Raw genomic sequence first — 26947 nt, 5'->3', positions numbered from 1 at the left:
TCAGAGCGTTTCTGTGTTCATGGTCAGAGCCTTCCACACCGTGGTCTTGGACATCTCGTCCGAAATGTTGATCTCAGAAGGATCAGCCCTGCAAGGAATGTTCCAGATGGTTTTCCATGAGGATGGGTCTGATCCCACCAGGAGCATTGGCAGTGGCCAGAGGAACAGGAGGGCCTGGAAAACCAGAGCTCAGATGGTGGGGATGGTTTGGCTGGATGAGGAATTTTGGGAATCAAAGCCCAGAGCTGCAGACCCACAGCTGGTGTTTCCCTCTGTGACCTCTCAGGTGGGAGCAGGAGGGTCTCCAGAGCCCAGAAAGCCACTGGTGATGTAGTTTTGGGATAAAACAGGAATTATGCTGCCACTCTGTGGGGTCAGAACTCTGCCATCACCTCCTAAATTGCCAGTAAATTGGGATTTTCCCACCAAGATGACTGGGGATAAATCTGCAAGTGGAGAAACCTGAGCCAGACACTTCCCATGGATCCTGCCAGGGGTCCTGACCTGGGGTCTTTACCTGTCACTGCTGGGCTTTGGGGTGTCCACCCTGCTGGTCTTGCCCAGCTTCAGCTGAACAGAATTTGCAGCAGCTGCTTCCATCATTTTCTGGGACTCCTGAAAAGAGACAAGTCAAATTCTTTCTCCTTGATCCAAGATGGCAAAAATAAAATTCCAGTAAAAACCTGGCAGGCTGCCCTCTCCTCTGACCCACTGCACCTTTAGCAGCAGGTAAAGACCTTCCCCTGTGGGTGTGTTGGGGTTAGTGACACTGCTGGGAGCAAACCCTCACAGAAATATAGTAATTATCTTTATTATAAGGCTCATCTAAAAATGATAACATTGTCTCTGTTCTGGTGTGAAACTCTCTCAGAATTTAGGGGAAAAAGTTCAGAATGTGGGATGCAGGCTATGAGATCTGTTTGACTCAGTTCTGATGTTCCCCAGCAGCTGCTGCCCAGAGGAGCTGTGGGTTCCCCATCCCTTCCCCAGGCTGGACGAGCCTGAAGCACCCTGGGACAGTGGGAGATGTCCCTGCCCACAGCAGGGGTGGCACTGCCCGGGCTTTAATGTCCATTCCCACCCAACCCATTCCATGATCTAAGGATGAGCTGTGACAGGAACAGGGCATCTCACAGCCCTGTGAGGAAATGTCATTGTTATATTTTCTGGAAAAATCCCCTCGCCCAGGATTCTTCTCCTGGGGAGCTGAGAAGCTTCAGAGAAAAAGGAAAACAATAATTATCTCATTTGCTTCTCCTGTGTTTCGCTGGTTTGGAATGTGGTTTGGAGATTGTTTACCAACAGGTGATAGTTTCATTGGTTTCATGTGAATTGTTTTTACTTATTGGCCAATCACAGCCAGCTGTGTTGGACTCTGAGGAGGGAGTCACGAGTTTTTCTTTAGTATCTTTTAGCCTTCTGTCTGTATTCTTTCTCTATTCTTTAGTAAAGTTTAGTATAGCAGTTTTATATAATATAGATCATAAAACAATAAATTAGCCTTCTAAGAACATGGAGTCAGATTCATTCATTCCTCCCAATGATGGGGGACCCCTAAAATACCACAAGGAGATTCCCAGCTCCTGGCGTTACCTCCTCTTCTTTGGCTTCATTTTTGGCATCGTCCAACTTCTTCTTCTTGCTTTCTGGCATGAGGTCATCCAGGAAGCTGAGCTCCCGCTTGGAGAAGCAGAAATCCATCACTTTCCGGACAAAAACAAGAGCCAAAACCTTCAGGAAGGAAAGAGGAGATGGGTGAGGCCAGAGATGGTGCTTCCCATCCCCCCAGGGGCTGCGAGCACCAGGGGCAGTGAGGGGCGCTGGGAGCACCAGGAATACTGGGAACACCGGGAATACTGGGAATAGTGGGAACACCAGGAATACTGGGAATACTGGAACACCGGTGTCCTGGATTGCAAGGTAAGTCTGTATTCTGTTGCCTTCTGTTAGAGGTGGGGCAGCTTTCTTCTGTTCATGGGGCAGTTTTTCTTTATCTCTCCCACAGCCAGTCCTCCCTCCAGGAAATATCTCCTCTTCATGGGCCATTAATTAATAATTACCTTCTGTTAATGGCCAGTGAGTGTCCCCTGCATGGCTGATAAAATTCCATCATCCCATGGGGAGATGCTCTGCCCAGGGGAGGAGCCAAGCATTCCTACCTGGATACAATCTGACCCTGGAACACCACAGCAGCCTTTGCCCCCTGCATTCCCAGAGGAGCAGCTTTCTCCTGCCCTACATTCCCAGAGGAGCAGCTTTCTCCTGCCCTGCATTTCCAGAGGAATTCCAGGCCCATCTCCAGCAGCCCTGGAGCTGCAGAGGAAAACTCCCCCCTTGTGCAGGATCCTGCTGCAGCAGAGCCACAGCTGGCACTGCAGGAGGGCTGAGCCCCCCTGGGATGGGGCTGTGCCCCCACCCTGACACACAGGGGGACAGGGCATGGCTGACTCTGCCAGGGTTGGTTTGTATCCCTGCATTGTTTATTTTATTTTATTTTATTTTATTTTATTTTATTTTATTTTATTTTATTTTATTTTATTTTATTTTATCCCTAATAAAGAACTGTTCTTCCTGCTCCCATATCTTTGCCTGAGAGCCCCTTAATTTCAAAATTACAGCAATTCAGATGGAGGGAGTTTGCATTTTCCATTTCAGGGCAGGCTCCTGCCTTCCTCAGCACACACCTGTCGTTCCAACCCGAGACAACCGGGAATACCAGGAACACCGGGGATACTGGGAACACCAGGGACACTGGGAACACCAGGAACACTGGGAAAACCAGGGATACTGGGAATACTGGGAACAATGTGAACATCGGGAACACTGGGAACACCAGGGACACTGGGATTACCAGGGATACTGGGAACACTGGGAACAAACACCATGGACACTGGGGATACTGGGAACACGGGGAATACTCAGAATACTGGGAGTACTGGGAACACTGGGAATACCAGGGACACTGGGAAAACCAGGGATACTGGGAATACTGGGAACATCGGGAATACCGGGAACACCAGGGACACTGGGAAAACCAGGGATACTGGGAATACTGGGAACACTGTGAACATCGGGAACCCTGGGAACACCAGGGACACTGGGAAAACTAGGGATACTGGGAATACTGGGAATACTGGGAACACTGTGAACATCGGGAACACTGGGAACACTAGGGACACTGGGGACACTGGGAACACTGGGAACAAACACCATGGACACTGGGGATACTGGGAACACTGGGAATACTGGGAACACTGTGAACATCGGGAACCCTGGGAACAGCAGGGACACGGGGAAAACCAGGGATATGGGAATACTGGGAACACTGTGAACATCGGGAACACTGGGAACACCAGGGACACTGGGGACACTGGGAATACTCGGAATACTGGGAACACTAGGGAGACTGGGAATATTTGGAATACTGGGAACACCAGGAATACTGGGAATACAGGGAACACTGGGAATACTGGGAACACCAGGAACATCAGGAATACTGGAAATACGGGGAATACTGGGAGCACTGGGAATACTGGGAGCACTGGGAATACTGGGAACACGGTGAACGCCATCCCTCACCATCATGGGGAAGATGATGGCGGCGCGGGAAGCTTTGATGGCCCAGAGCAGCACGAGGCAGAGCAGCTGGATGAGCGTGAACAGGTGCACCTTGCGCAGGGGCACGTGGCGCAGGTAGATGAAGTCGGGCTGGTGCTTGGCCGGCATCCAGAACAGCTTCAGGCGGTCGAAGAACTGCAGGGAAAAGGGAGCACTGCTGGAGGAGGGTGCTGCTTGTTGTCAAAACTACATTTGTCTCTTTAAAAAGAAAGAAGCTGCTCCAGACTGCAAGGCAAGATGTATTCTATGACCACCTCTATGGCAGCTGGCTTTTGTCAAGTGGGCAGTTCTCCTTATCTCTTCCACAATCACTCCTCCCCCGGGAGGGGACATCTGCTGATAACAGGCTATGGAATGTCACTGCATGGCTGATAAGAACTGCAGCATCCCATTGGGAGATGTGAGCCCAGGGGGAGGAGCCAAGCATTCCTACCCGGATAGAATCCGGAGATTCTGGAACACCAGCACGGCTTCTCCACTGGATTCCCAGAGGAGCAGCAGCTGCCTCTGCCCCTGGATCTCCAGAGGATTCTGCACCCTTTCCTACAGGATCCCTGCTCCAGCAGAGCCACCCCTGGCACTGCAGGAGGGCTGAGCCACAATTCCAACGGGACTGCTGCCAGCACCCTGACCCACAGGGTGCCAGGCTGAGTTCTGACTCTGACAGTGTTGTTCTAGTGCACTGCATTGTTTATTTTATCCTTTTATTTTCTTCCCTATTAAAGAACTGTTATTTCCTGCTCCCATAATTTTTGCCTGAGTGTCCCTTAATTTAAATTTTATAGCAATTCAGAGGGGAGGGAGGGGGTTTGCATTCTCCATTTCAGCGGATGCTCCTGCCTTCCTTAGCACACACCTGTCTCTCCAAACTGAGACAGAAACTTAGAAGTTTCTCTCTTTAATGAAGTGAAGAGGAACTTCATAAGATTTAAAAGGCTTCACTTCGCACTTAGTGACGGGTAATTACACAAGAGCTAAAAAGTTTCGCCTGAACAATTAGCTAGAAAAAGACGTGAACAAAGAAACTAACTGCTTTTGTAAAGTGTTTTTACTAAGAGCAAGAACGTCTAACACTTAGCTCAGTTTTTCTGTTTTTTATTTTGCCTTTTATTGAACTTTTTTGTTTCCAACACTGCAACAGAGACCATCCTGCTGGATTTTTATGCCTCCAAAAGTAGCTAAACTAAACTATCTTAAGTGTGTTACAAACCCCCTAGATTCGACCTTGCTCGAAGAAGTTGCAACAACACACTGCCACAGCTCCTGCAGCTGCTGGGATGTGGAGACTTTGGGAGCAAGGAGAAATCCGGGATCCCTTCTGTTCCTCCTGGGACCAGCACCTGCTTTCCCTTTGCTCCATCCAAAATCCACCTGGCTTTGCCCACCAAATTCTGAATTATTCCAGGGTTTTCTCTGGCCAGCATCTCTTGTCCCAGGGAATCCCCCAGCGAGGATTCCCACCAGTGGAATTTCCTCCCCTCCACACTGAATTCTGCCAATTCCCATCACCAAACACCAACCTGTCCTAAAGCCTGAAACAGAGAGCACTGAATTGCCCCTCCCAGCACTGAACTGCCCCTCCCAGCGCTGACCTGCCCCTCCCAGCGCCGAACTGCCCCTCCCAATGCCGAACTGCCCCTCCCAATGCCGAACTGCCCCTTCCAGCACTGAACTGCCCCTCTCAATGCTGAACTGCCCCTCCCAGCGCTGAACTGCCCCTCCCAGCACTGAACTGCCCCTCCCAGCACTGAACTGCCCCTCCCAGCCCTAAAACCTTCCTGAGCCTTCACCCATCAGTACTTGACAAGAAAACATTTGAATTTCCTGCTCTCAGAGATATTTTTCCCATCCCAAGGCCTTCAGGAGAGGACATTCCCTGGAGCAGCTGTACCTGGATTCCTCGGAGTGACGAGACCCCCATGTACAGAAAGACTCCATAAAGGACTGGCATCGGGATAAACTGGGGAAAAAAATGCAACAATTAACGGCTTTCCATTTCATTTGCAGTATTGCCACTCTCTCTCATCACTCCTTTTTCAGGTGCTGCCTGAAGATTCCCAACTTTCCCATGCTGGATTTTATCCAGCAGAGATTTTGTTCTCTGTGTCTAGGTGATCTTTTGATTCATTCCATCAGAATAATCCTCTTTTCCAGAGAGGTTGGAGACAAAGAGGGGATTTCATCCATCAGGACCACATTTCATCTATCTGAGACCTCCTGTGGGGGTAAAAAATGATCTTGAAAAACTCCTGTGGGAATGCATGGAAGTGACATCTCCTTTGAGCCTGGAGTTTGACTGGGTCTGGTTTGAACCTGGAATTGGGAATGGGTCTGCTTTGAGCCTGGATTGTGTCTCCTTGGAACCTGGGTTGTGTTTGCTTTGAGCCTGGAGGTGGGAATGGGTCTCCTGTGAGCCTGGAGCTGGGGTTGTTTGGTGGGAAGAACAGGCAGGGAAGCCTGTGGGAGGAACTCTGAGGGTTCAGGCCCTGGGAATGGCTCTCCCGAGGCTCTTGGGGGTGTGAATTGCTGCCAATAAAGTCCTGCTTGTCTGAAAATGCTAAATTCTAACCCAAAGCGGACATGGATGTGTTGAGTTTGTGTGGCCATATTTGGGGAGCAGGGATGGCCTCCGTGGGAAGCTGCTGGAAGTTTCTTCCATGTCTGGCAGAGCCAGCTCCAGCTGGCTCCAGGATGGACCTGCTGCTGGCCAAGGTGGGAGCAAGGGCCCACACGGGAGGAGTCTGGGGAGAGCTGTCTACCATGGGATGAACTTGGGTTGGAGGAGTTCCTGGAGAACTGTGTCCCCTGGGAGGGACCAGTGGGGAAGGGCTTTGGCTCCTCTCCCTGAGGAGCAGCTGGAACAATTTAGGATGACCTGACTAAAATCCCCAATCCTGTCTCCCTGGAAAGGAAAGGGAAAGGGAAAGGGAAAGGGAAAGGGAAAGGGAAAGGGAAAGGGAAAGGGAAAGGGAAAGGGAAAGGGAAAGGGAAAGGGAAAGGGAAAGGGAAAGGAAAGTTGGTTTGGTTTTAATTCTTGTCATCCTGCGGTGACATTGCCAGTAATAAATTCAATTAATATCCCTAATTCCAGCCTGCTTTCCCGTGATCATGACTAATGAGGGATCTGTCCCTGTCCTTATCTCAAGCCATGAACCTTTGGTCCATTTGCTCTCCAATTCAGCTGGGAAGGGCAGGGATGGACCAGCTTTGGTGGGATCCAGCCAGGATCCCTCTCACTACAGAGGGTCTGGAGGACACCTGGGAATTCAGGGATTTGTCTTGTTTGCTTGGCTTGAGCACCCCAAGCTGTGTCTGAAGGGCTGGGGAGTCCCCGAGGCTGGTTCCCATCCTGCCCTTGGCATCACTTCTGGGGGACAGAGGCCCCAGTTTCACATCCCCTCCCAAACTCCTGTGGTCACCAGGGGGTTTCCATCCCGCTCTCACCTTGAGCACGGAGGTGAAGAAAACAGAGCAGCCCATGAGCACGAAGATCATCAGGCCAGTGACCCTCTGCTCCCGGATCCCCAGGAACTTGGGCTGCTCGCCCGGCGCGGAGCAGTCGGACTCCACCTTGAGGCTGTTGACGTGGGTGATGGACAGCACCGTGGCGGCCACGAACCAGGGCAGCCCCATCACCGAGCACACCCCCAGCATCACCGCCACCATGAACAGGTCCAGGTGGTACCCGCAGCCTTTCTGGGGAGCAAAAGTGCAACAGGAGCATCCCTCAGGGACCAGGACAGCGCCGTGGGTGGGGCTCAAACCCTGCTCAAGCACAAGTCAACTTCTGGGAAATTCAAATAAGGTTTGAAATAAGAACTGGAACCAAACGTGGATTTGATGTCTTGCACGAAAATGTGACAGGACTCAAAGTGGGTCTGGAGGGTTTGTGGCATTTCTGCTACTCAGAAATAATTTTAAAATTGATTATTTTTTCGTTCATAAAGAAATTCCCACCACGTGCAGGTAGGACATGGCTCTGAGTGATTCCCTGGAGCTCACTGAGATCCCTTCCCCAGCTGCCACTGAAAAAATTTGAAAAAAAGGAAAAACATTTGAAAAAAACCACCCTTCTACACTCCAATATTCACTTGCTGCTCCCATAAGTTGCCATCCCACTCCCTGTGTCCAAGAGAGCTCCTGCCACACAGCCTGGTGTTATCCCAAACCTTCCCAAAGAGTTTGGGACAGGAGCTTGTCCCAGCCCTGCAGAGCGGGGTGGGGAGGGGGTGACCCCCTGCAGCCCCTCCCTCACCTTGAGCCTGTGCTCCTTCCTGTTGACGATGACGGCCGTGATCTGCTGGTCCATGAAGATGAGGATGGTGCAGAGCAGGGCCGGGATGAGCGCAGCCAACACCGTCCACCACGGGTTGGGCCCAATGGGGTTGATGAGCCACCCACGGTCATCCCTGGTGGGCTGCAGCACAGGGCAGGGTCAGCTCCCAGCACAAACCCTTCCCTCAGCTCCAATCCCCTCCATCCCTGTGTCCAAGCGTTCCCCAGCCCTGGCCTCGTGTCTCCCAGGGGGTTTCACAGTGCCAGTGCTGTCTGTCCCAGAGTCCCCTCTCCCCTGGTTTTGGGGCTGTCTTCCCAAAGGACAGGAAGGAATTGATGCACCTGGATGTGGCAGAAGCTCACACCACAGCAGCTCCTCCAGCCCAGCCCTGCCCTGCTGGAGATGGTTCTCCTGTCCAGGGTCTGGTTTTGGGGCTGTACCCTGATTTCCAGGGGGGATCAATGCTCTTGAATGTTGAAGAGGAGATGGTTCCACCACCAGCACCTCCTCCAACCCTGCCTGGACATCACCTGGTGGCACCTGAGGTGCCAAAAGCCTTCTCCACCAATCCCCAACCCCGTTACCTTGAACATGTGGGGCACGTGGAGCTTGGGGGACGGGATCCCGATCCCGAGGTCGATGAGCACCATGATGACAATGGTGAGGAACACAGCAAAGTCACTCACTGTGGATCGGACCTGGGGCGAGAAACCGGGGCTGAGAGGGGCCAGGACATGAGGTGGGAAACCTGGGGACACCCACAGATTTGGGGCTGGTTAATCCCTAAAATCCCTCCACTCCGAGGACATGCAGCCAACTCCCTGGGGTGGATGGCGCTGCCATGTTGGAGATCTGGGGATCTGGTGTGGGACGGTAGAAAGAGTTTAATTAGGGGGAAAATTCAAATTTTAATTCAGACATTAACAAAAATACTAAAAATGAGGAAAGGTGCCACGCTTCTGGGTAAACTGGGAATAAGGCGCTGAAGCATCATTCATTCCTGTTTTTCCATGGCAACTCCTCATTCGAATGCCACTCCAGAAAATGTTGCTCAGAAAGGGAAGAGAAATAAATAACTTTGGAAGAGCAGATTTCCCACCGCCTGAGCTAAAAAACACCGCTCTGGAACAGGTCGTGAGGCAGGTGGGGAATGCCACAACCTCTCTGCACTCATGGAAACGAGGGAGGAACATCCAAGGTCAGCGTTTCCCAGCCTGCCTGAGCGGTGGCCAACCCTTCAGTGCTCCAGGAATGGCATTTGGGAAAGGAGCATGGGATCTGCCCCAGGCCATCACCTTCTACCTACTCTGGTTGGGAAGTAACGGCTGGTTTTAAACTTCTTCAACAAACTCGACAGGACAAAGGTGGAGAAGAAGAGGATGCAGCACCAGAAGAGGACGTTGGGTGCGTAGGGGCCGTTGTGTCCACAGGCAGGTCCGTGGAACTCCCCATGCAAAGAGCGACATTCCTGGAGAAACAGAGCATCAGGACACGGAGGAAAACCAGGATAACGGGGGGGTTGAGGGTCTTGGTGTGAGATCCATGACCCTGCAGCTGCCATAGAAGTTATAAATGTGAATATATCAATAGATTATAAATATACCCGCATATTATAAATATGTACATATTTATATATAGAAATAGAAATATATAATATTACTATAATATTATAATATATTAATATAAATATATTATATACATATTTATACATAGAAATATAAATATATAATATTACTATAATGTTATAATATATTAATATAAATATGTGTGCGTGTATATAAATATAAATATTTCTGTATTTATATTTTGCAAATATGGGTGGCAGCAGCTGAACAAGTGACACATGGAACTGGAATTACACAGAGGGGAGCAGAGGCGGGATGTGGTGGGAACACCACAGACCCACGGCACGTCCTCTGCTCCACCATGGCTGAGGAAAACACTGGAGGGGACGGAAAAGCTGGAAATTTGTGGATAAAGAGGGACCAGGGAAGGAGGGCTGGGACAACCATGGGACAGAAAAAGAGGCAAATTGTCCCTTTGCAGTTGGGGCTCTCAGGACAGGGCCAAAAGGGGCTGGAGATGTCCCAAAGAGCCCCTGTCCCACACCTGGGCTCTGCTTGCAGGGACAATCCCTGTGGGGCTGCTCAGACGTGCAAATTTATGTGAGACCCTGCAGACAGCAGGGCCTGGAGTCATTAGGAACCAATGAAGGGAGCCAATCCCTGCCTTCAGGCAGGAACTTCGGTCCTTCAAACGCTCCAGGAATCAAAGCACTCCCTTAACCTTGAAAAAGGCCCCACAAAGCTGAGGGGGACGGTTTTTATCCCTGAGGTTGGGGAGAAAGTGAACTGGACAAGGGGGGCTGGATCAGGGGGGCTGGATCAGGGGGGCTGGACCAGGGGGGCTGGGCACTCCTGAACTCTCCCTCCCAGGACCTAGCAGGTTAAAAGTACTCATGAGATTTCAGCAGGGACTTCCTGAGCACTTTGAAGCCCAAAGCCACTTGAAGAAAGTGGCTTTGGCACCTGGCCTCCCTGAGGAAGTGGTGGCCCAGGGCACTTACGGTCACTGTGAGGTTTCCCCAGGTGATTCCCGACACGTTGACCCCGTTGCTCCGCCAGAACCGCAGGGTCTCGTTGCTGGGATGAGCTGGGGGCTCACACTTACAGCTGGAGGGGGGAAACCAGGACAGGGCTGAGGGAACAGCAGCAGGACGAGCCCAGAGGCACCTGCTGGGGGGAGGAGGAGAACACCCACTAGTAGATGGTGAGGAGGTCCAGCTGGCTGTGCATGTGCACCGGGAAGGTCTCCCGCAGGTGGCTCAGCTTCTCCAGGGCCTCGTAGATGAAGATGATGCAGATGAGGGAGGCGAAGGCCTCCTCGGTGAAGCGGGTGATGTAGCACACCAGGCAGCTGGCGTCCGTGGCCACCAGCACCACGCAGAAGAAGGCGGTCCAGAGCCCGATGCACGTCCTCAGGGACAGGTAGGAGAGCGTGTATTCCCTGGAAAACCACAAAATCTCCTGGGGGAAAGGCCAGCACGGGCCTCGGAGCCCAGCCTTCCTCCAGAGAAAATTAGGAGCAATGGGGGAGGATGTGGGGGTTGCAGGTGGTAATTGAGGTTTCCTTGTCCTTGAGGTTGCAGGGTGTGGGTGGAGAAGGCAAGTGTTTAATTAGCATTAATTAATGTTGTCTCAATGCCTTGAAGGCTGATTGAGGTTGTGGAAGGTTCTCCCATGTCTCCCAGAGCCCCAACACCAAAACTAGCTGGGTTTGCCCCGGTCACCCACAGTCAGCCTGGGGGTGAATGAGAAGTTTAATTCTTGTGAGGGGAGTTCATCCCACACCAAAGTCACCAAGATGAAAGGACTGTCATAGAAAAGAGCTATTTCCTAGGAAAAGATCCTATTTGTTCAGTAAAATCACCAAAACTCAAAATATTCCAATTAAAAACTATGTGGATATTTGGGCAAAATCTATTTCTTCTTCCAGCAAAAACCAGGTTTAAAAGTTTGTACTCAGTGGAAAACAAACCCTCTGTCACTCCCAAACCAGAGTGATTTGTCTCACCTTCCTTGGGCATCCATCCAGAGCTTCTGGTTCCTCCTCCTCCCACTGCTTCATTTTAACCCTAAAAACCCCAAATGACCCCCAAGCCCAAGGACTCTCACCCTTCCTGTGCAACAGCAGCAGCAGGAGACCTCTGTGACCCAGCAAACATCTTAAATCTGACAATTCCCACCAAGAAAATGAGAAGAAAAACATCTTCTCCCTGCCCAAAAAAATAAAAAAATCTTTCCCCCAGAAGAACAGAAGACAAACATCTCACTTGCAGAATTTGTAGAGAATCTTTTCAAAGACCAGGACGGGTCCAGTGCTGCCGAGGATGGTGAGGGGTTGGCCAGCAAAGAGAGAATAAACCACGCCCGTCATGGATGCTCCCAGCAGCGACTCCATGGCACTCTGGCAGGGAAGAGAGGGAGCAGGGAGTAAATCAATCATTCGGGATAAACCCCCCCAAAAAACCCAAGGGAAGTTCACAGCAGCGAAGGGATTTCCAAGGTTGAGGAGCGGGTTGGGTTGGCAGGGGCTGGTTTGGGCTCCAAACACTCCCCACGAGCAGGGACTTTGGGGTGTTTCCCCCTCCCCACGCTCCCTACAGAGAGAGGAGCTCACAATGTGGCCGTGGGTTGCCTCCCCCAGCAGGCCCCCGAAGGTGATGACGGGGGACATGCAGGCACAGTAAAGGAACAGGAAGGACGCCAGGCACTGCAGGCTCAGACCGTCCCTGAAGTCACTCCAGAACCACGGCGCCTTGCGCTTCACGTCCAGGACCAGACCCCCAAAGAGCCTGCAGGGAGGGAGGGAACACCAGGCTGTTCTCTTGGGAGAGCACCTTTGGTTTCCTTTGGGCAGAAAATGCCTTCACCTGGAGGTGCTTCCAGACCCGCCCCCGTCCCAAAGCCAGGAAACCCCAGTGTGCGGATGCTGGGGCTGGGCCCACCTGCCCAGGTGTCCCCCCTGCCCAGATCTTCCACCTTCCCAGATTCCTCACTTCTCAGATCTCCCACCTTCCCAGAACTCCCACCTTCCCTGTTCTCCTTCCTGCCCAGATCTCCTCCCTGCCCAGATCTCCCACCTTCCCTCTTCTCCTCCCTGCCCAGATCTCCTCCCTGCCCAGATCTCCTCCCTGCCAAGATCTCCCACCTTCCCTGTTCTCCTCCATGCCCAGATCTCCCACCTTCCCAGATTCCTCACTTCTCAGATCTCCTCCCTGCCCACATCTCCTCCCTGCCCACATCTCCTCCCTGCCCACATCTCCCACCTGCCCACATCTCCCACCTGCCCAGATCTCCTCCCTGCCCACATCTCCCACCTCCCCAGATTCCTCACTTCTCAGATCTCCCACCTTCCCGGATCTTCCTCCTGCCCAGATGTCCCCCCTGCCCAGCCCAGGGGACCAAGGTGGCAATGTGAAGCCCTTTCACTGAACCACGTGGCCCCAGAAGCTGCTGGAAAGGGAGGTGCCTGCTCAGATTTTGGGGGCAAAACAGAAGAAAGCCCCAAACCAGGAGAGCTCCTACCTCCCAGTCCGCTCCAGTTCAGGACCGCTGTGTTTCTCTGGTTTGCTGTGGGAAGAATTCTCATCCAGAGCTCCTGGCATCTTCCTCTTTTCCTGTGAACACAGAATTCAGCTCAAAACTGGCATTTTTCAGGAATCTTATCAACCAGCAGCTTGTTGTGCTCCTGGCCTGGGTGTGGCTGTGCCAAACTGGGAATTCCAAGTTTAGCAGACTCTGGGGCGTTGTGCTGCCCATCCCCCTTGCAGCACCCACCTGGGAGGGGACGTTTTTGGGGGGCTCAATTCGGATGGATGGGTCCCACTCTCCTGGAGGCAACACCGTGACCTGATCCAGGAACTCATCGATGCCAGCCACAAGGTCAGCCCGGTCCTTGGCTTTGTAGGCAACGTCGTGGAAAACCTGCCCAGAGGAGACCCCCAGGTGAGAGCATAACCCACTCCAGGTGTCCAGGTGTCCTTTGGCTATGGCAGGATCATCTCCCCCAAATCTCCAGCTGGAAACGTTCCCCCAGCAGGAAGAATCTGAGCATTGTGGTGCTTGTAATCATCTCCTCCATGAGGTCACTGTCCCTCATGGCTTTGAGGAGAAGTTCTACCACCCTGACAATGCCACCCTTGGGGAGCATGAGGTGCAGGATGAATCCCAGGCGAGGTTTCAGCCCTGCTCCCTATGGCCACACTGGAGATGTTGGCTTAAAGGGGAGAACTTAGGGGTCACTTAGAGGTGACCTTATTGCCTTAGAGGTGCCCTCACTGCTCTCCTAGAGGTGCCCTTTTTGCTCGCCCAGAGGTGCCCTCATTGCTCTCTCAGAGGTGCCCTCATTGCACTCTCAGAGGTGCCCTCATTGCACTCTCAGAGGTGCCCTCATTGCTCTCTCAGAGGTGCCCTCATTGCTCTCTCAGAGGTGCCCTCATTGCTCTCCACACCTTCCTGCAGGGAGGTTGCAGACAGGTGGGGTCGGTCTCTCCCACCGGGCAGCACTGGCAGAACCAGAGGACACAGTCTCCAGCTCTGTCAGGGAAGGGACAGGTTGGATATTAGGAGGAAATTTTTCACTGAAAGAATAATAAAGTACTGGAATGCTCTTCCCAGGGAGGTGGTAGAATCACTATTTCTGGGTGTGTTTAAAAAAAGACTGGAAATGGCACTTGGTGCTATAGTCTAGCTGAGGTGTTAGGGCACAGGCTGGGCTTGATGATCTCAGAGGTCTCTTCCAACCTCATCATTCTGTGATTCTGTGTTTCTGTGAAGTTCTTCTGGCCTGGGTGATGCCACCACTGGGGACAATGTCCTGGGTACCCCGTAGGGAAGGATGGGGTGTAGGATGCACCCAGAGGGGATTTCAACCCCCAGGATTTGGGGTGATGTAAATCTGCCTGGTTTGGGGTGTGAATGAAGGGCTGGGACAGCAAATCTTCTTCCTCACTGCTCCAGGGACAGGCAATGGTGAAGAACCCCAGAAGTGACCCCGAGATCCCCCTTATCTCATCACACCTCATCCGTCATGGTGGTGGCCATGGACCTGCCGATCTCGTGATACTGATGGGCTTTTCCTCCTGGCCCCAGAAGAACAAAGAGGAACCTGGACAAGGAAAACCAAACTGAGAGAGGGGAGTGTGGCTTCACTCCAAGAGCACCCAGGGAAACCCCTGGGACCTCAAGGGGAAACACACTGGTTCCTCACCTCCCCCATGGGTTGAATTGCTCACCAAAACCAATCACAAATCTCATTTTGGTGCCAATTTCATTGAAATTAGGCCATAGGTTTCAAAGATTTAGCAAGGAAAGGAGGAAGGTGAGGAGCAGCACGGGAGAAATATGCAGCTCCCACTTGTTCCCTTGGCCCCAAATCGTGGGGCAATTTCAGGTGGGTTTGAGGTTTTTTTAAATAAAAGCTCTGTGCTTCTCCTTCAGACCTTGTTGGGATGGGAACTTCTGTCATTCCCGACAGGAGCACGGCCGGGGTCAGACGGACAAAGGCCACGAGGGGCTGGTGGAGGAAATCCAGCTCTCCCACCAGCACGTTGGACGCCTCCGCTCCGCTGGGAATCTTCTTCATGAAGTGCAGCTCCGCCTGGGCAGGACCAGCCATTCTCAGGGAATGCCCCAAAAACGAAGCCTTCAGGGCCCCCAGGGTCTCTCTCACCCCCGTGGAGGTGTGGGAGAGGTGCAGGGATCTCACCTTGCTCAGGTCCATGGCACTGGCCTCAGGGGTCACCCCGTTTTTAGCTTCAGCAGTGGTGGGAGAAGGGTGAGGGGTGAGGGTTTGGGCTGGGAGGGAAGAGAAAGACAGAAAGGGAGGAAAGGAGGAGTTGGCGTGTTTGATATTTGTCAGAACAAGTTTAAGGGGGACAAAGTCACCCAGAAACCCCCATCTGGTGCCAAAGCCTGGAGAAACCCTCAGCTGGTGTCAAATCCCTGGAGAAACCTTCACCTCAGGCTAAAGGGAGGCAGAAGACCTCACCTGGTGCTAAAGCCCTGGGAGAAAACTTCACCCAGTGCAAATTCCTAGAGAAAATGTCACTTGGTGCCAAGTCCTGATAGGAACCTTCAGCTGGTGCCAAATCTTACAGAAACCTTCACCCAGTGACAATCTCCTCCAGAAACCCTCACCTGGTGCTGAAAACTGGCAGGAACCCTCACCTGGTGCCAAATCCCAGGAGAAACCTTCACCTTGTGGTAAAGCCTGGCAGAAACCTCCTGCTGGTGTTAAACCTGGCAAAAAGCTCACCAGGCTCCAAGCCCTGAAGGACCCTCACCTGGTGGCTGCAAACCCCACAGAACCTCACCTGGTGGCTCCAAACCCTGCAGCACCTCACCTGGTCCCCCTGTAGAACCTCACCTGGCTCCGGAGCCTGCAGAACCTCACCTTGCTCCAAGCCCTTCAGGATCTCACCTGCTTCCAAACCCTGCAGAACCTCACCTGGTGGCTGCAAACCATGCCAGGACCTCACCTGGTTCCAAACCCCACAGGACTTCACCTGCCTCCAAACCCCACAGAATCTCACCTGGCTCCAAACCACACAGAACCTCACTTGGCACCAAGCCCCTGCAGGACCTCACCTGGTTCCAAACCCCACAGAACCTCACTTTGCTCCAAGCCCTGCAGGGCCTCACTTGCTTCCAAACCCCACAGAACCTCACCTGGTTCCATACCCTGCAGAACTTCACCTGGCCCCAAGTCCTGCAGCACCTCACCTGGCTCCAAACCCAACAGAATCTCACCTGGCTCCAAACCACACAGGACCTCACCTGGCTCCAAACCCCACAGAACCTCACCTGGTGGCTGCAAACCATGCCAGGACCTCACCTGGCTCCAAACCCCACAGGACTTCACCTGCCTCCAAACCCCACAGAATCTCACCTGGCTCCAAACCACACAGAACCTCACTTGGCACCAAGCCCCTGCAGGACCTCACCTGGTTCCATACCCACAGAACCTCACCTGGCTCCAAACCCCACAGAACCTCACTTTGCTCCAAGCCCTGCAGGGCCTCACCTGCTTCCAAACCCCACAGAACCTCACCTGGTTCCATACCATGCAGAACTTCACCTGGCCACAAGTCCTGCAGGACCTCACCTGGCTCCAAACCACACAGAACCTCACCTGGCTCCAAGCCCTGCAGGACCTCACCTGCTTCCAAACCCCACAGAATCTCACCTGGCACCAAGCCCTGCAGGACCTCACCTGGTTCCATACCCACAGAACCTCACCTGGCTCCGAACCACACAGAATCTCACCTGGCTCCAAACCACACAGGACCTCACCTGGTTCCATACCCCGCAGAACCTCACCTGGCTCCAAACCACACAGAAACTCACCTGGCCCCAAGCCCTGCAGAACCTCACCTGGTTCCAAACCCCACAGAATCTCACCTGGCTCCAAACCCCACAGAATCTCATCTGGCTCCAAGCCCTTCAGGACTTCACCTGGCTCCAAACCCCACAGAATCTCACCTGGCTCCAAACCACACAGGACTTCACCTGGTTCCAAACCCCACAGAATCTCACCTGGCTCCAAACCACACAGGACTTCACCTGGCTCCAAACCACACAGGACCTCACCTGGCTCCAAACCACACAGGACCTCACCTGGCCCCAAGCCCTGCAGGACCTCACCTGCTTCCAAACCCCACAGAACCTCACCTGGCTTCTCCAGCAGGTGCAGGTCCTGTTTCTTGCTGACATCAGCAAAGGAGCGCACGATGGGCAGGAGGTTGTTCCTCTTCCTCTCGTTCTGGTGGTGGTGCTTCTTCAGCAGCACCTCCCGGACCTTGGCCCGCGTGCGCTCGTCGAACTCCGGCGACGGCTCCTGCTGGGCCAGGATCAGGTCTGGGGGGACAGGGACACCAGGTCAGAGCATGAACCTGCCCTGCCTGAGCCACTCTGCCCCTCAAGCCCTGAACCCCGGCGTGTGGAGGGAAAATGGAATCAGAGTAATGTGAGGAAATTGCTTGGAGTGAGTCATTATTGAATGAGGGTCAGCTCTTAGGGAGAGCCGAAGAGCCAGGTCCTGAAATACTCCAAAATGTGCAGGACATGCTCCTTCTTTGCTGCAGAACATTCTCACTTTTACTGCAGAATATTCTCCTTTTTACTGCAGAATATTCTGATTTTTACTGCAGAACATTCTCTCTTTCCTGCAGAATATTCTCCTTTTTCCTGCAGAACTTTGCTCCAGTCTCTCTCAAACCCAAAAATCTCTTTCCAAAGGACCACACACTGCCAGCAAGTGCTGCCCACCCGAAGCCCACTCCCATCCTAGGAACCTGTTCCAGACTGCAAGACAAGATGTATTCTATTACCATCTCTATGGCAGTTGGCTTTTGTCAAGTGGGCAGTTTTTCCTTATCTCTTCCACAATCACTCCTCCCTCAGCAGGGGACATCTGCTGATAACAGGCTATGGAATGTCCCTGCATGGCTGATAAGAGCTACAGCATCCCATTGGGAGATGTGAGCCCAGGGGGAGGAGCCAAGCATTCCTACCCAGATATAATCTGGAGATTCTGGAACACCAGCACGGCTTCTCCACTGGATTCCCAGAGGAGCAGCAGCTGCCTCTGCCCCTGGATCTCCAGAGGATTCTGCACCCTTTCCTACAGGATCCCTGCTCCAGCAGAGCCACCCCTGGCACTGCAGGAGGGCTGAGCCACAATTCCAACGGGACTGCTGCCAGCACCCTGACCCACAGGGTGCCAGGCTGGATTCTCACTCTGGCAGTGTTGTTCTAGTGCACTGCATTGTTTATTTTATCCTTTTATTTTCTTCCCTATTAAAGAACTGTTATTTCCTGCTCCCATATTTTTTTTGCCTGAGTGTCCCTTAATTTAAATTTTATAGCGATTCAGAGGGAGGGGGTTTGCATTTTCCATTTCAGGGAGGCTCCTGCCTTCCTTAGCAGGCGCCGGTCTTTCCAAACCAAGACAGAACCCCAAGACAGAACCCCCCCAGGCCAGCTGGGAGCCCCAAGCACGGGGCAGGATGTCCCCCCCCAGTACCGGCGATGTCCTCGACGCTGGTGGCGCGCACGTCCAGCAGCACGGTGCCGTTGATGATGCAGCTGCGCAGCTCAAAGAGGCTGTGCAGGGACAGCGTGGCCACGTAGGGTTTGCTCCAGCGCTCGCCCCCATCCTCCACGTCCTCCTCAAACTTCAGCCACCTGTGGATTTGGGGTGGGATCAGCCAGGAAAAGAAACAGCTCCAACCCTGCAGCCCCTTGGATAAAGGCATGGAGGGGCTGGAGGAGGTTCCTGCAGCTGGGAAAGTTCCATGTCCCAGAGAACTCCTGTGCCACCGCAGCCGGCAGCAGGGATCACGGAATCCTGGAATATCCTCAGCTGGAAGGGACCCACAAGGATCACAGAGTGCAACCCCTGGCCCTGTGCAGGACACCCCAACAATCCCACTTAGAGCTGTCCCTGGCCTCTGGAAACACGGAATCATGGAATCAGTTCCAGAGGTGGAAGGGACCTATGAGGATCCCAGGATCATGGAAACTCTGGAATTGGAAGGGACCCATGAGGACCATCAAGTCCAACTTCTGGCCCAGGATAACCCTGAAAATCCCACTGATCCCCAAACCCCAATGTCCAAGCATTCCCTGACCACTAAAGCCATGGAATCTCCTAAGTGGGAAGAGACCCACAAAGATCATCAAGTCCAATCCCTGGCCCTGCCCAGACACCCCAAAATCCCACCCAGAGATTTGAGTTCCTGTCCCAGAGAGCTTTGTCCAAACGCTCCTGGAGCTCTGGCAGCCTTGGGGCTGTGACCATTCCCTAGGGAGCTGGTCCAGTAGGGGAAGAACCTTTTCCAGTATCCAACCTAAACCCCTCCCGACACAGCTTCCTGCCATTCCCAGATCCCTGGGATTTATTTACCTGGCCGTCTCCTTCCACTCGGCATCCTCCCCCTCCTTCACGCAGATCTCGTCCAGCTCCGTGAACAAGTCATGGGGGACGTGCTGCTCGTCCTCCTCCGTGCCCAGGATGAACTGGACCCGCTGGGATGGGGTGTCTGGGGACAGCAGGAGATTCCCCATCCCATTACTGAGCCTGGATCCATCCCGGCATGCTCACATTCCAGTGGCATCACAGTGGGACCAGTCCAGCCATAAATGCTGAGCTGGGCCCTCTCCCACGGCTCCCTCCAGGCTCTCACTGGGGAAGGTGGAGCCTCCATCCCAGGCTCCATAAGGATGGGCTGCTTTCCTTCCCCACACCTCCAGTTTTACACCAGGATCCCTAAATCCATTATGGATTTTTTTTTCATTTATTTTATTTATTTTATTTAACTACAAAATCAGAAAAAAATTTGGAAAAAGGGGAGTCTTGCTGAAAAAAAAAAACTAAAAAACCCACTTTCCCTCTGTAAAACAGCCACACAGAGTATCCACAGGGAGCTGGCTGGGAAGTGGCGTGGTGGCCACCCCAGCAGGACTTACAGTGATATCCCTGCTCGGCGGGGACCGCGTCCTTCTCCCGCTCGCGCTTCCGGTGCTTCTGGCTGTGGGCGCGGTGGTGCCGGTGGCTCTGGCGCACCAGCGGCATCCGCACGCCCACGTACAGTGTCCGGTGGCCTGGGAAAACAGGGTGGTGGCAATGACTGGGGGCTCAGCCAGCACAGCCACCCCAGGAGGAAGCCACAGAGTCAGGGAAGCTCCTCAGGGACCTGCAAGGCTCATCCAGGCCCCACACAGGACACCCCAAAAAGCCCACAGCGACTTCCCTCAATGTAAATTTCAGTGGATCCCTGACTTTGCCAGATTTGTTCTTTTTTCCAAGCTCATTTTACTCAAGTTTCACACCAAGGGATGGTTTGGGGTCACCTAAATGTGCCCTGAAAGCACCAAAACCCTTCTCAAATTCCAGCTTGGGCTGGACAACACCACCACCAGCCCTCAGATTTGCTCATTAAGCAGGAGATAATACAATAATTATAGTTTTGAAATCTTTTTATAGCAGAAGGTGAGAAGGAAAGATCAAAGGAGCCCCATGACAATGAACTCCGGGAGGAAAACAGGGAATCTGCATCACATCAAATGATTCTCCTGCCCTCTCCAAGCCAGGAGCAGCTGCTGTGGGAAAAGCAGATGGGAATTATCCAAAGCCATGGATATTTCACACCAGGGCCTCCACCAGGGCTTTAAAAGCCATTGTGTTAAAAAATAAATCAATAAATTGTTGTTTAATCAAGAACCACAACAGGTTTTGCTGCTCTAGATGCGACACCAGGAAAGGGACATTGCAAGGACTTTTTCCCAGGGCCTGGTGGCTCCTCCAGCAGGATCCCAGCAGGGTCCCAGCAGGGTCCCAGCAGGGTCCCAGCAGGATCTCACCTTCCAGCTCCTCCTTCTCATAGTGGATGTTGACCACATTGCTTGTCCTGCCCTGGTCAATCACGGCCTCCTCGTCGTGTCTCTAATGAGGAGAAGAAGTGAAAATTTGGGGATGTGTCTGTGGAGCTGCCTCCACCCTCCCTGCCCGTGCACCATTCCATGAGGATCACGGCTTCTCCTCCAGGCACAGCCCAAAAAACAAGGACTTGTGGAAGGTTCTTTTCCCAATCCTGAATAAACCCATCCATGCTGTACACAATGGGAGTCTGGAATGATTACTGTGGGGAGAGGGACTTCAGACCCAAATTTGGGCATTTCAGACCAAAAAATACCCAACCTCCTGCTTTGTTTTTGTGCTTGATTTCTTAAAAAAGGAAAAACACAAAGGGATTTCCAAGATGGGGGAAAAGAGCCACTTTTGGTCTCAGGGTGGCTCCTGCAGAACTCCCTGGGTCGCTCTTGGCCACAGGACGTGGCCACCAATGACCTCCAAAAGCCTTCAAGGTCCTGCAGAGGCTCAGGCTCCCCTTGGTGTGAGTTCTCCATGGAAAACAGCATTTCCCATCTTTTAGTTGAGATTTCTGAGGAACCTGAGCTCGTGGGAAGTGCCCCTGTCCACGGCAGAGGGGTGGAGCAGGATGGTCTGATGGTTTTCCAACCCAAACCACTCCATGATTCTTTCATGCTGCAAATACTAAAGGAAAGAATCACCGCTGCTCACCTCCCCTTCCCTTGTGCCCCCAGACAATCCAAGAAAACCAAAATCCCACCATCTGTGCAAACAAACTCTGCAACACCCAACAACCCATGTTTTCCTTCAGTTTCCCAATTATTCCTCATTTAAAGGTTCAAAGAGAAGGTTTGGGAGTGGATGAGGTCCAAGCTTGCCTTGTTGCCATCACAGCGACTGAAAATAATTCAAACAACAAAAATCACACCCAGATTTCGATCCCTGAAACTGAAGGTCGAAAAGGAGCAAAATCCTGAGGGAGCTGGGGGAACTGGAGGGGCTGCTGGATGAAATTCCAGGAGCAAGAGCTCCCCCATGCCTGGGGAACCAGCTCAGAGCAACCACAGCTGGAATCTGTAAGGAAAGTTTCCAACGCCACCAGGCAGACACTGCCCTGGTGATGCCATGAGGTTATTGGAAAATGGAGAATTAATAATGGATTATGATTTCAGCTGGAACAACTCTCAGGGAATCTGCTCCCCCCAAATTCCTGCTTTAACCAACTGATGGAAAACCTTTGGATCCCTTCCAGGCACTGGTGAGGTTGACGAGGAAGAGGAGCAAACATTCCAGCTGGGAATGATTGCTGGTCCCTGAGCACCAGTTCCAGAGTTCACTGTCACTCCCTCTGCCTGCTCCTGGACTCCTGGACTTGCCCTCCCCACGTTGCCCAGCAGCCGGATTTTCCTGCGCCAGTGGCTGTTCTGTCCTCGCTCCAGTGACATCCATCACCACCCTCCTGCCCTTGCCAGCACCTGCTCCCTCCAGAGCCACCAAAAGGGACTAAACCCCAATCCTGGAAAAGGCACGGGGTGAAAGGACTCAATAAATCGCAATTTAAAATGGGAATTTTAAAAAATGGCAAATTTGAGCACAGCTGTGGGAGTGGGAGTAAACAGGGATTTGTGAGGGGCAGATTCAAACCTCCCGTTGGTGACACAGGCAGCATCTTTCTCCCCAAAAAACATTTTGTCAAACCTCCCCTCCTGCACTCCAGGGAAGCTCCAGCAGGATCTGGGGGAGTTTTCCGTCCATCAGGGGGATGCACAGCCCCGGGATTCTCCCAGGAAGGGTCACATTGTCACTGCTGTCACCCCGTGGGTCCCTTCCCATTCAGGCCATTCCTCCCTCCTCGTGTCAGTCCCCGGCTTTGGGGGACTCCAGACGGATCAGGGGTCAGATTCCCTCAGGACAAGGTGGCACCTTGTGTCCCTCAGCTCCAGAGACAAAAAGGAATGGGATCAGAATCCAGGGTGCCAGCCCAGGATTATTTACACTCCCCAAACCTCTGCACACTCAGAAAACCCAGTGGAGGGGAAGATTCCAGCTCTGATTTATGGAAAATTCTGCCAAATGGGGTGAAAACACCACAACCTGCCAGGGGAAGGACAGTCAGCACTTGGGTGGATTTTAAACCCAAATTCTCAAAGAACAAGTGAGGTACCAACAGTCAGGAAAAGAAACTGTAGGACTCTCAAAGCTTGCCTTCATTTCAATCTCACTTATACTTTCCACATTCTCAAAATCTTTTGCCAGGCAATCATATTTATAAGGCTTTCCCGTTTCATCTTCCCCAGCAAGAAACATCATGGGCAGGACTGGTCTCCATCCAAATTTCCTGCAGAAAATCAGGAAATTCCTGCAGAAAGTCAGGGAATTTGGCACAAGCCCCATCCCTTGGGGGACCCTTATCAGCCAGAGCCCGTCCTGACACGGGACAGAGGTTCTGGACAAGCCCCATTTTTCCTCTCCTCCCTCTCCAGCTCTGCCTGAGTCCCCGAGCTGAGCGAATCCGGCATCCCCATCCTCCAGACTCGTCCGCGTTGATGAGCTCCCTGCAGAGGTCACCTGCCCGGAAAGGTGACCCGGGTGTCAAATGACCCGGCGGGGAAGGTGACACCGAGGGCTGGGCGGGGAAATCCCGCCGGCCCCAAGCTCGGAGCCCCAGCGCGGGTTATTAACCAGGATTGAGGCTCCAGGAGGGGCAGGCGGGTCCAGGGAGGCTCTGACATCGCCCTTCCCTGGACACATCCCAAAATCCCAGCGAGGGAAATGCTGCCCCTCCAAACTGCCCCAGCCCCAGTCAGGCCACTCAGGTGGGCTGGTACCATTCTGGTTTTTAATGTTCCTTTAATCCTTCTGACGTTTATATTTTTGTAATGAACTTTCTTATGGACTTTATGTAAATAATTAATTGGTTTGCATTCTTTTATGGAGGAGGAGAAATTTGGTTTTGTCCAGTGGAGCTGTCATCCTCCAGCCCACTGCCACTTTTGAAAATCTACAAATGTTGGAGTCACAAATTAAACATCCCTCTTTTTTACCTTGGAGATTCCAGTTTAATTTCCTGTCCTGGAGTGACAGACTGGGAGGGGCTGCTCCCCTGTGGACATTCAGGGGGATTTGAGGATTTATGGCCGTGGAGCCGTGGGTTTGGGATGGGATGGAGCAGGAAGGGGGATGGCTCCAAAGCAGGGGTTATCCCAGGATGCCTGGATGGGGACCAGCCTTGCCTCTCCATCCTCCTCCGCTGCCAACAGCCTGGCAACCACCAAATCATCCAAACTGGGCTGCAAAGGGGATGCCGAGCTTGGCATCGCTCACCCTGGAGTCTCAGAGCAGCCAGAGTTGTTTCAATTTGCTGTTTTCTAAGGAGAAAACTCAATTTGTCTGCCTGGAAGTTGTTTTTTGGGGAGACTGAAAGGAATTGTTGCCACTAGGAATGAAATCAGGAATGGCTGGAGCAAAGCAGGAAAATCCATTTCCATCCCCCTCCGTGTCACATCCCTTCAGGGATCTCCCAAACCCCACAACCTCCCACCCCATGTCCCTGCCTGGCCTCCTCCACCACCTCCCATCCCCCTTTTCCCCCAGCTGAGGCCAAACCCGGCCCTTTGCTCCCCAAAAATCCCCTTGTCCCAGCAGGAAAGGTTCAGAAATTCAGGAGGGTTGAGCTGTCACCTCCAACTCTTCCCAAAACACCACTTGGAAGTCTCAGACTTCCTTGGAAATGCCCTTTTTTAATCCCATTTTCCAGCCTCTGCCTCCTCATGTCCAAACAAAGTGTGTCCTGTCCCTCTCTCCAAATTCATATTTTGTTGGGATTTTGTGTCACCCAGAGGGGTCTTTGGGGGTTCAGCCTCAGTTTCCCTGGCTCCCTGTGACTCCCCAGGTCAGGAATGAGAAGCTCCTGCTCTGGGGATGTTTTGGGGTAGTTGAGGACGAGGAAAAGCCCCAAGCAGAGGCTCAGGAGCAGCCCTGAGCCCCCCTGGCCCCCAGCCCAGGGCACACCAGGGGCGGCCACCAGCAGCGCTGGGAGGATTGATGTCACTCACCTCGCCTGGGGTGTAATTAATAATTAATTAATTAATAACTGACCCACTGTTCTGACGGGATGAGGGTAGCAGGGGGGGCCTGGGGGCTGCTGAGGTGGCAGAGAGACCCCCCCTGACCCCTCTCATCTCCCTGGGACAAAGCCCTGGGGTCCCCTGGGCCGTGTCACCCCCAGGGACCCCTCGGGCTGCGACTGGGGGAGGGGACGGGTCTCCGGACCCCCAAAACGGGGCTGGGGAGGGACCTGCTGGTCACAGCCAGGACACCAAGGTCACAGGGCAGGGGGACAGAAGCTCCATCCACGCTGGCATTTCCAGGCAGATTCGTTAATTCCCAACCTCCCATTAATTAATTAATTCCCACCCAGAGCAGCTCCCGACAGTCCTGGGGGAGTGGGGCACGGGGGACAGGGACAGGGAGACGCTGAAAGGGGGGGGGGGGGGGGGGGACAGCCCAAGGGGGGGACAGCCCAAGGGGGGGACAGCCCAAGGGGGGGGACAGCCCAGGTGTCCCCTGGCCCCTCCTGCCCAGACACGGGGCACAACCCGAGCCCCCAGACTGCAGGGCTGTGACAGGGGACAGTGACAGGGGGACACTGATGGGGGGATGGAAGGGACAGTGACAGGGGGACACTGATGGGGGGATGGAAGGGACAGTGACAGGGGGACACTGATGGGGGATGGGGACAGTGACAGGGGGACAATGATGGGGGATGGGGACAGGGGGACACGGGGACACTGATGGGGGGATGGGGACAGTGACAGGGGGACACTGATGGGGGGATGGGGACAGTGACAGGGGGACACTGATGGGGGGATGGAAGGGACAGTGACAGGGGGACACTGATGGGGGGATGGGGACAGGGACAGGGGGACACTGATGGGGGGATGGGGACAGGGACAGGGGGACACTGATGGGGTGGCAGTGTGGGGGGCTGTGACAGAGGGACAGTGACAGGGGGACAGTGTTGGGGGACAGGAATGGGGGGACACTGACAAGGGAACAGTGATGGGGGATGGAAGGGACAGTGACGGGGGGACAGTGACAGGGGGACACTGATGGGGGGATGGGGGCAGTGACAGGGGGACACTGATGGGGTGGCAGTGAGGGGGGGCTGTGACAGAGGGACAGTGTTGGGGGGACAGGAACGGGGGACAGTGACGAGGGGACAGTGATGGGGGATGGAAGGGACAGTGACGGGGGGACAGCGACAGGGGGACAGCGACGGGGGGACAGTGATGGGGGATGGAAGGGACAATGACGGGGGACAGTGACAAGGGGACAGTGACAAGGGGACAGTGACAAGGGGACAGTGACAAGGCGACGCGGGGCTCTGCGGGGCCTTTGTCTCCTCTCCAAAGGACCGATCGGGGGAGGGGGGGCAGGAGGGAGGGGAGGCACAGGCAGATGCAGAGAGAAGCCGGGGGGCGGGGGGGGACCCGGCGAGGACCCCCCAGCAGCCCCACGCAGGTGCCCTTCCCCCCCTTCCCCTCCCTCCTGCGCCCCCCTCGCCCCCCCTTTGCGAGGCCGGACTCCCACCCCCCCCCACCCCAATTCACGGACACCCCCTCCCCGCCGATGCCCTTCACACCCTCCGCCCTCCCCTCGCCCCCCCTTGCCGAATCCTCCCCTCGCCGCCCCCCCCGCTCCCCTTTCCCCCCCTCGGTCGGAAATGCCGCAGTGAAGCGGGCACGGAGCATCCTCCGGCCGCCCCGGGGGCACCGGGCACGGCCGCCCGCCGGCCCCACCTGGTAGCTGAGGATGCCATCGGGCTCGTTGCTGCCGGCGGGCATGGCTGGGCCCGGGCACCCCCCCGGGGAGGGGGCCAGGGGGGGCCGGTGCCGCTCACACCGGCTCCAGCATCGCCCGGTGCCGGGGCCAAACCCCGCCCAGGCCGGCGGGGGGAGGAGGAGGAGGAGGAGGAGGAGGAGGAGGAGGAGGAGGAGGAGGAGGCAGGGCCGGGAGGGGCGATGCCCGGCGGGTTTCCTGCGGCCCCCAGCGCCCCCCGCCCCGATTCCCTCCCCAGCCCCGCTCTGACCTCTCCGAAACGCACCCAGGACCCTC

The 26947-nt window shown here is 54.0% G+C and overlaps 1 protein-coding gene across 1 annotated transcript; it reads right to left on the bottom strand.

The window, feature by feature from the left end:
- Positions 1-26747, bottom strand: SLC4A8 (solute carrier family 4 member 8; the record flags this gene model as incomplete). The annotated part of the gene is made up of 24 exons (XM_084223511.1): positions 26632-26747; positions 20821-20902; positions 19927-20061; positions 19364-19499; positions 18482-18642; positions 17128-17313; positions 15164-15252; positions 14898-15055; positions 14476-14563; positions 13234-13380; positions 12982-13073; positions 12074-12248; positions 11727-11860; positions 10655-10900; positions 10461-10566; positions 9201-9362; positions 8479-8592; positions 7874-8035; positions 7063-7314; positions 5510-5578; positions 3580-3753; positions 1594-1731; positions 518-615; positions 1-88 (listed from the first exon to the last, which is right to left on the bottom strand). Exons 1-24 carry the CDS (start codon positions 26674-26676, stop codon positions 1-3), a joined length of 3237 nt encoding a protein of 1078 aa, XP_084079637.1. The 5' UTR covers positions 26677-26747.
- Positions 26748-26947: the final 200 nt, after the last annotated feature.

This window comes from Fringilla coelebs (assembly GCF_963513975.1).
Source record: "Fringilla coelebs genome assembly, chromosome: 30".
In the NCBI taxonomy this organism is placed as follows: domain Eukaryota; kingdom Metazoa; phylum Chordata; class Aves; order Passeriformes; family Fringillidae; genus Fringilla; species Fringilla coelebs.
Note: the sequence above shows the minus strand (reverse complement) of the source record. Positions and strands in the feature narration are given on the sequence as shown.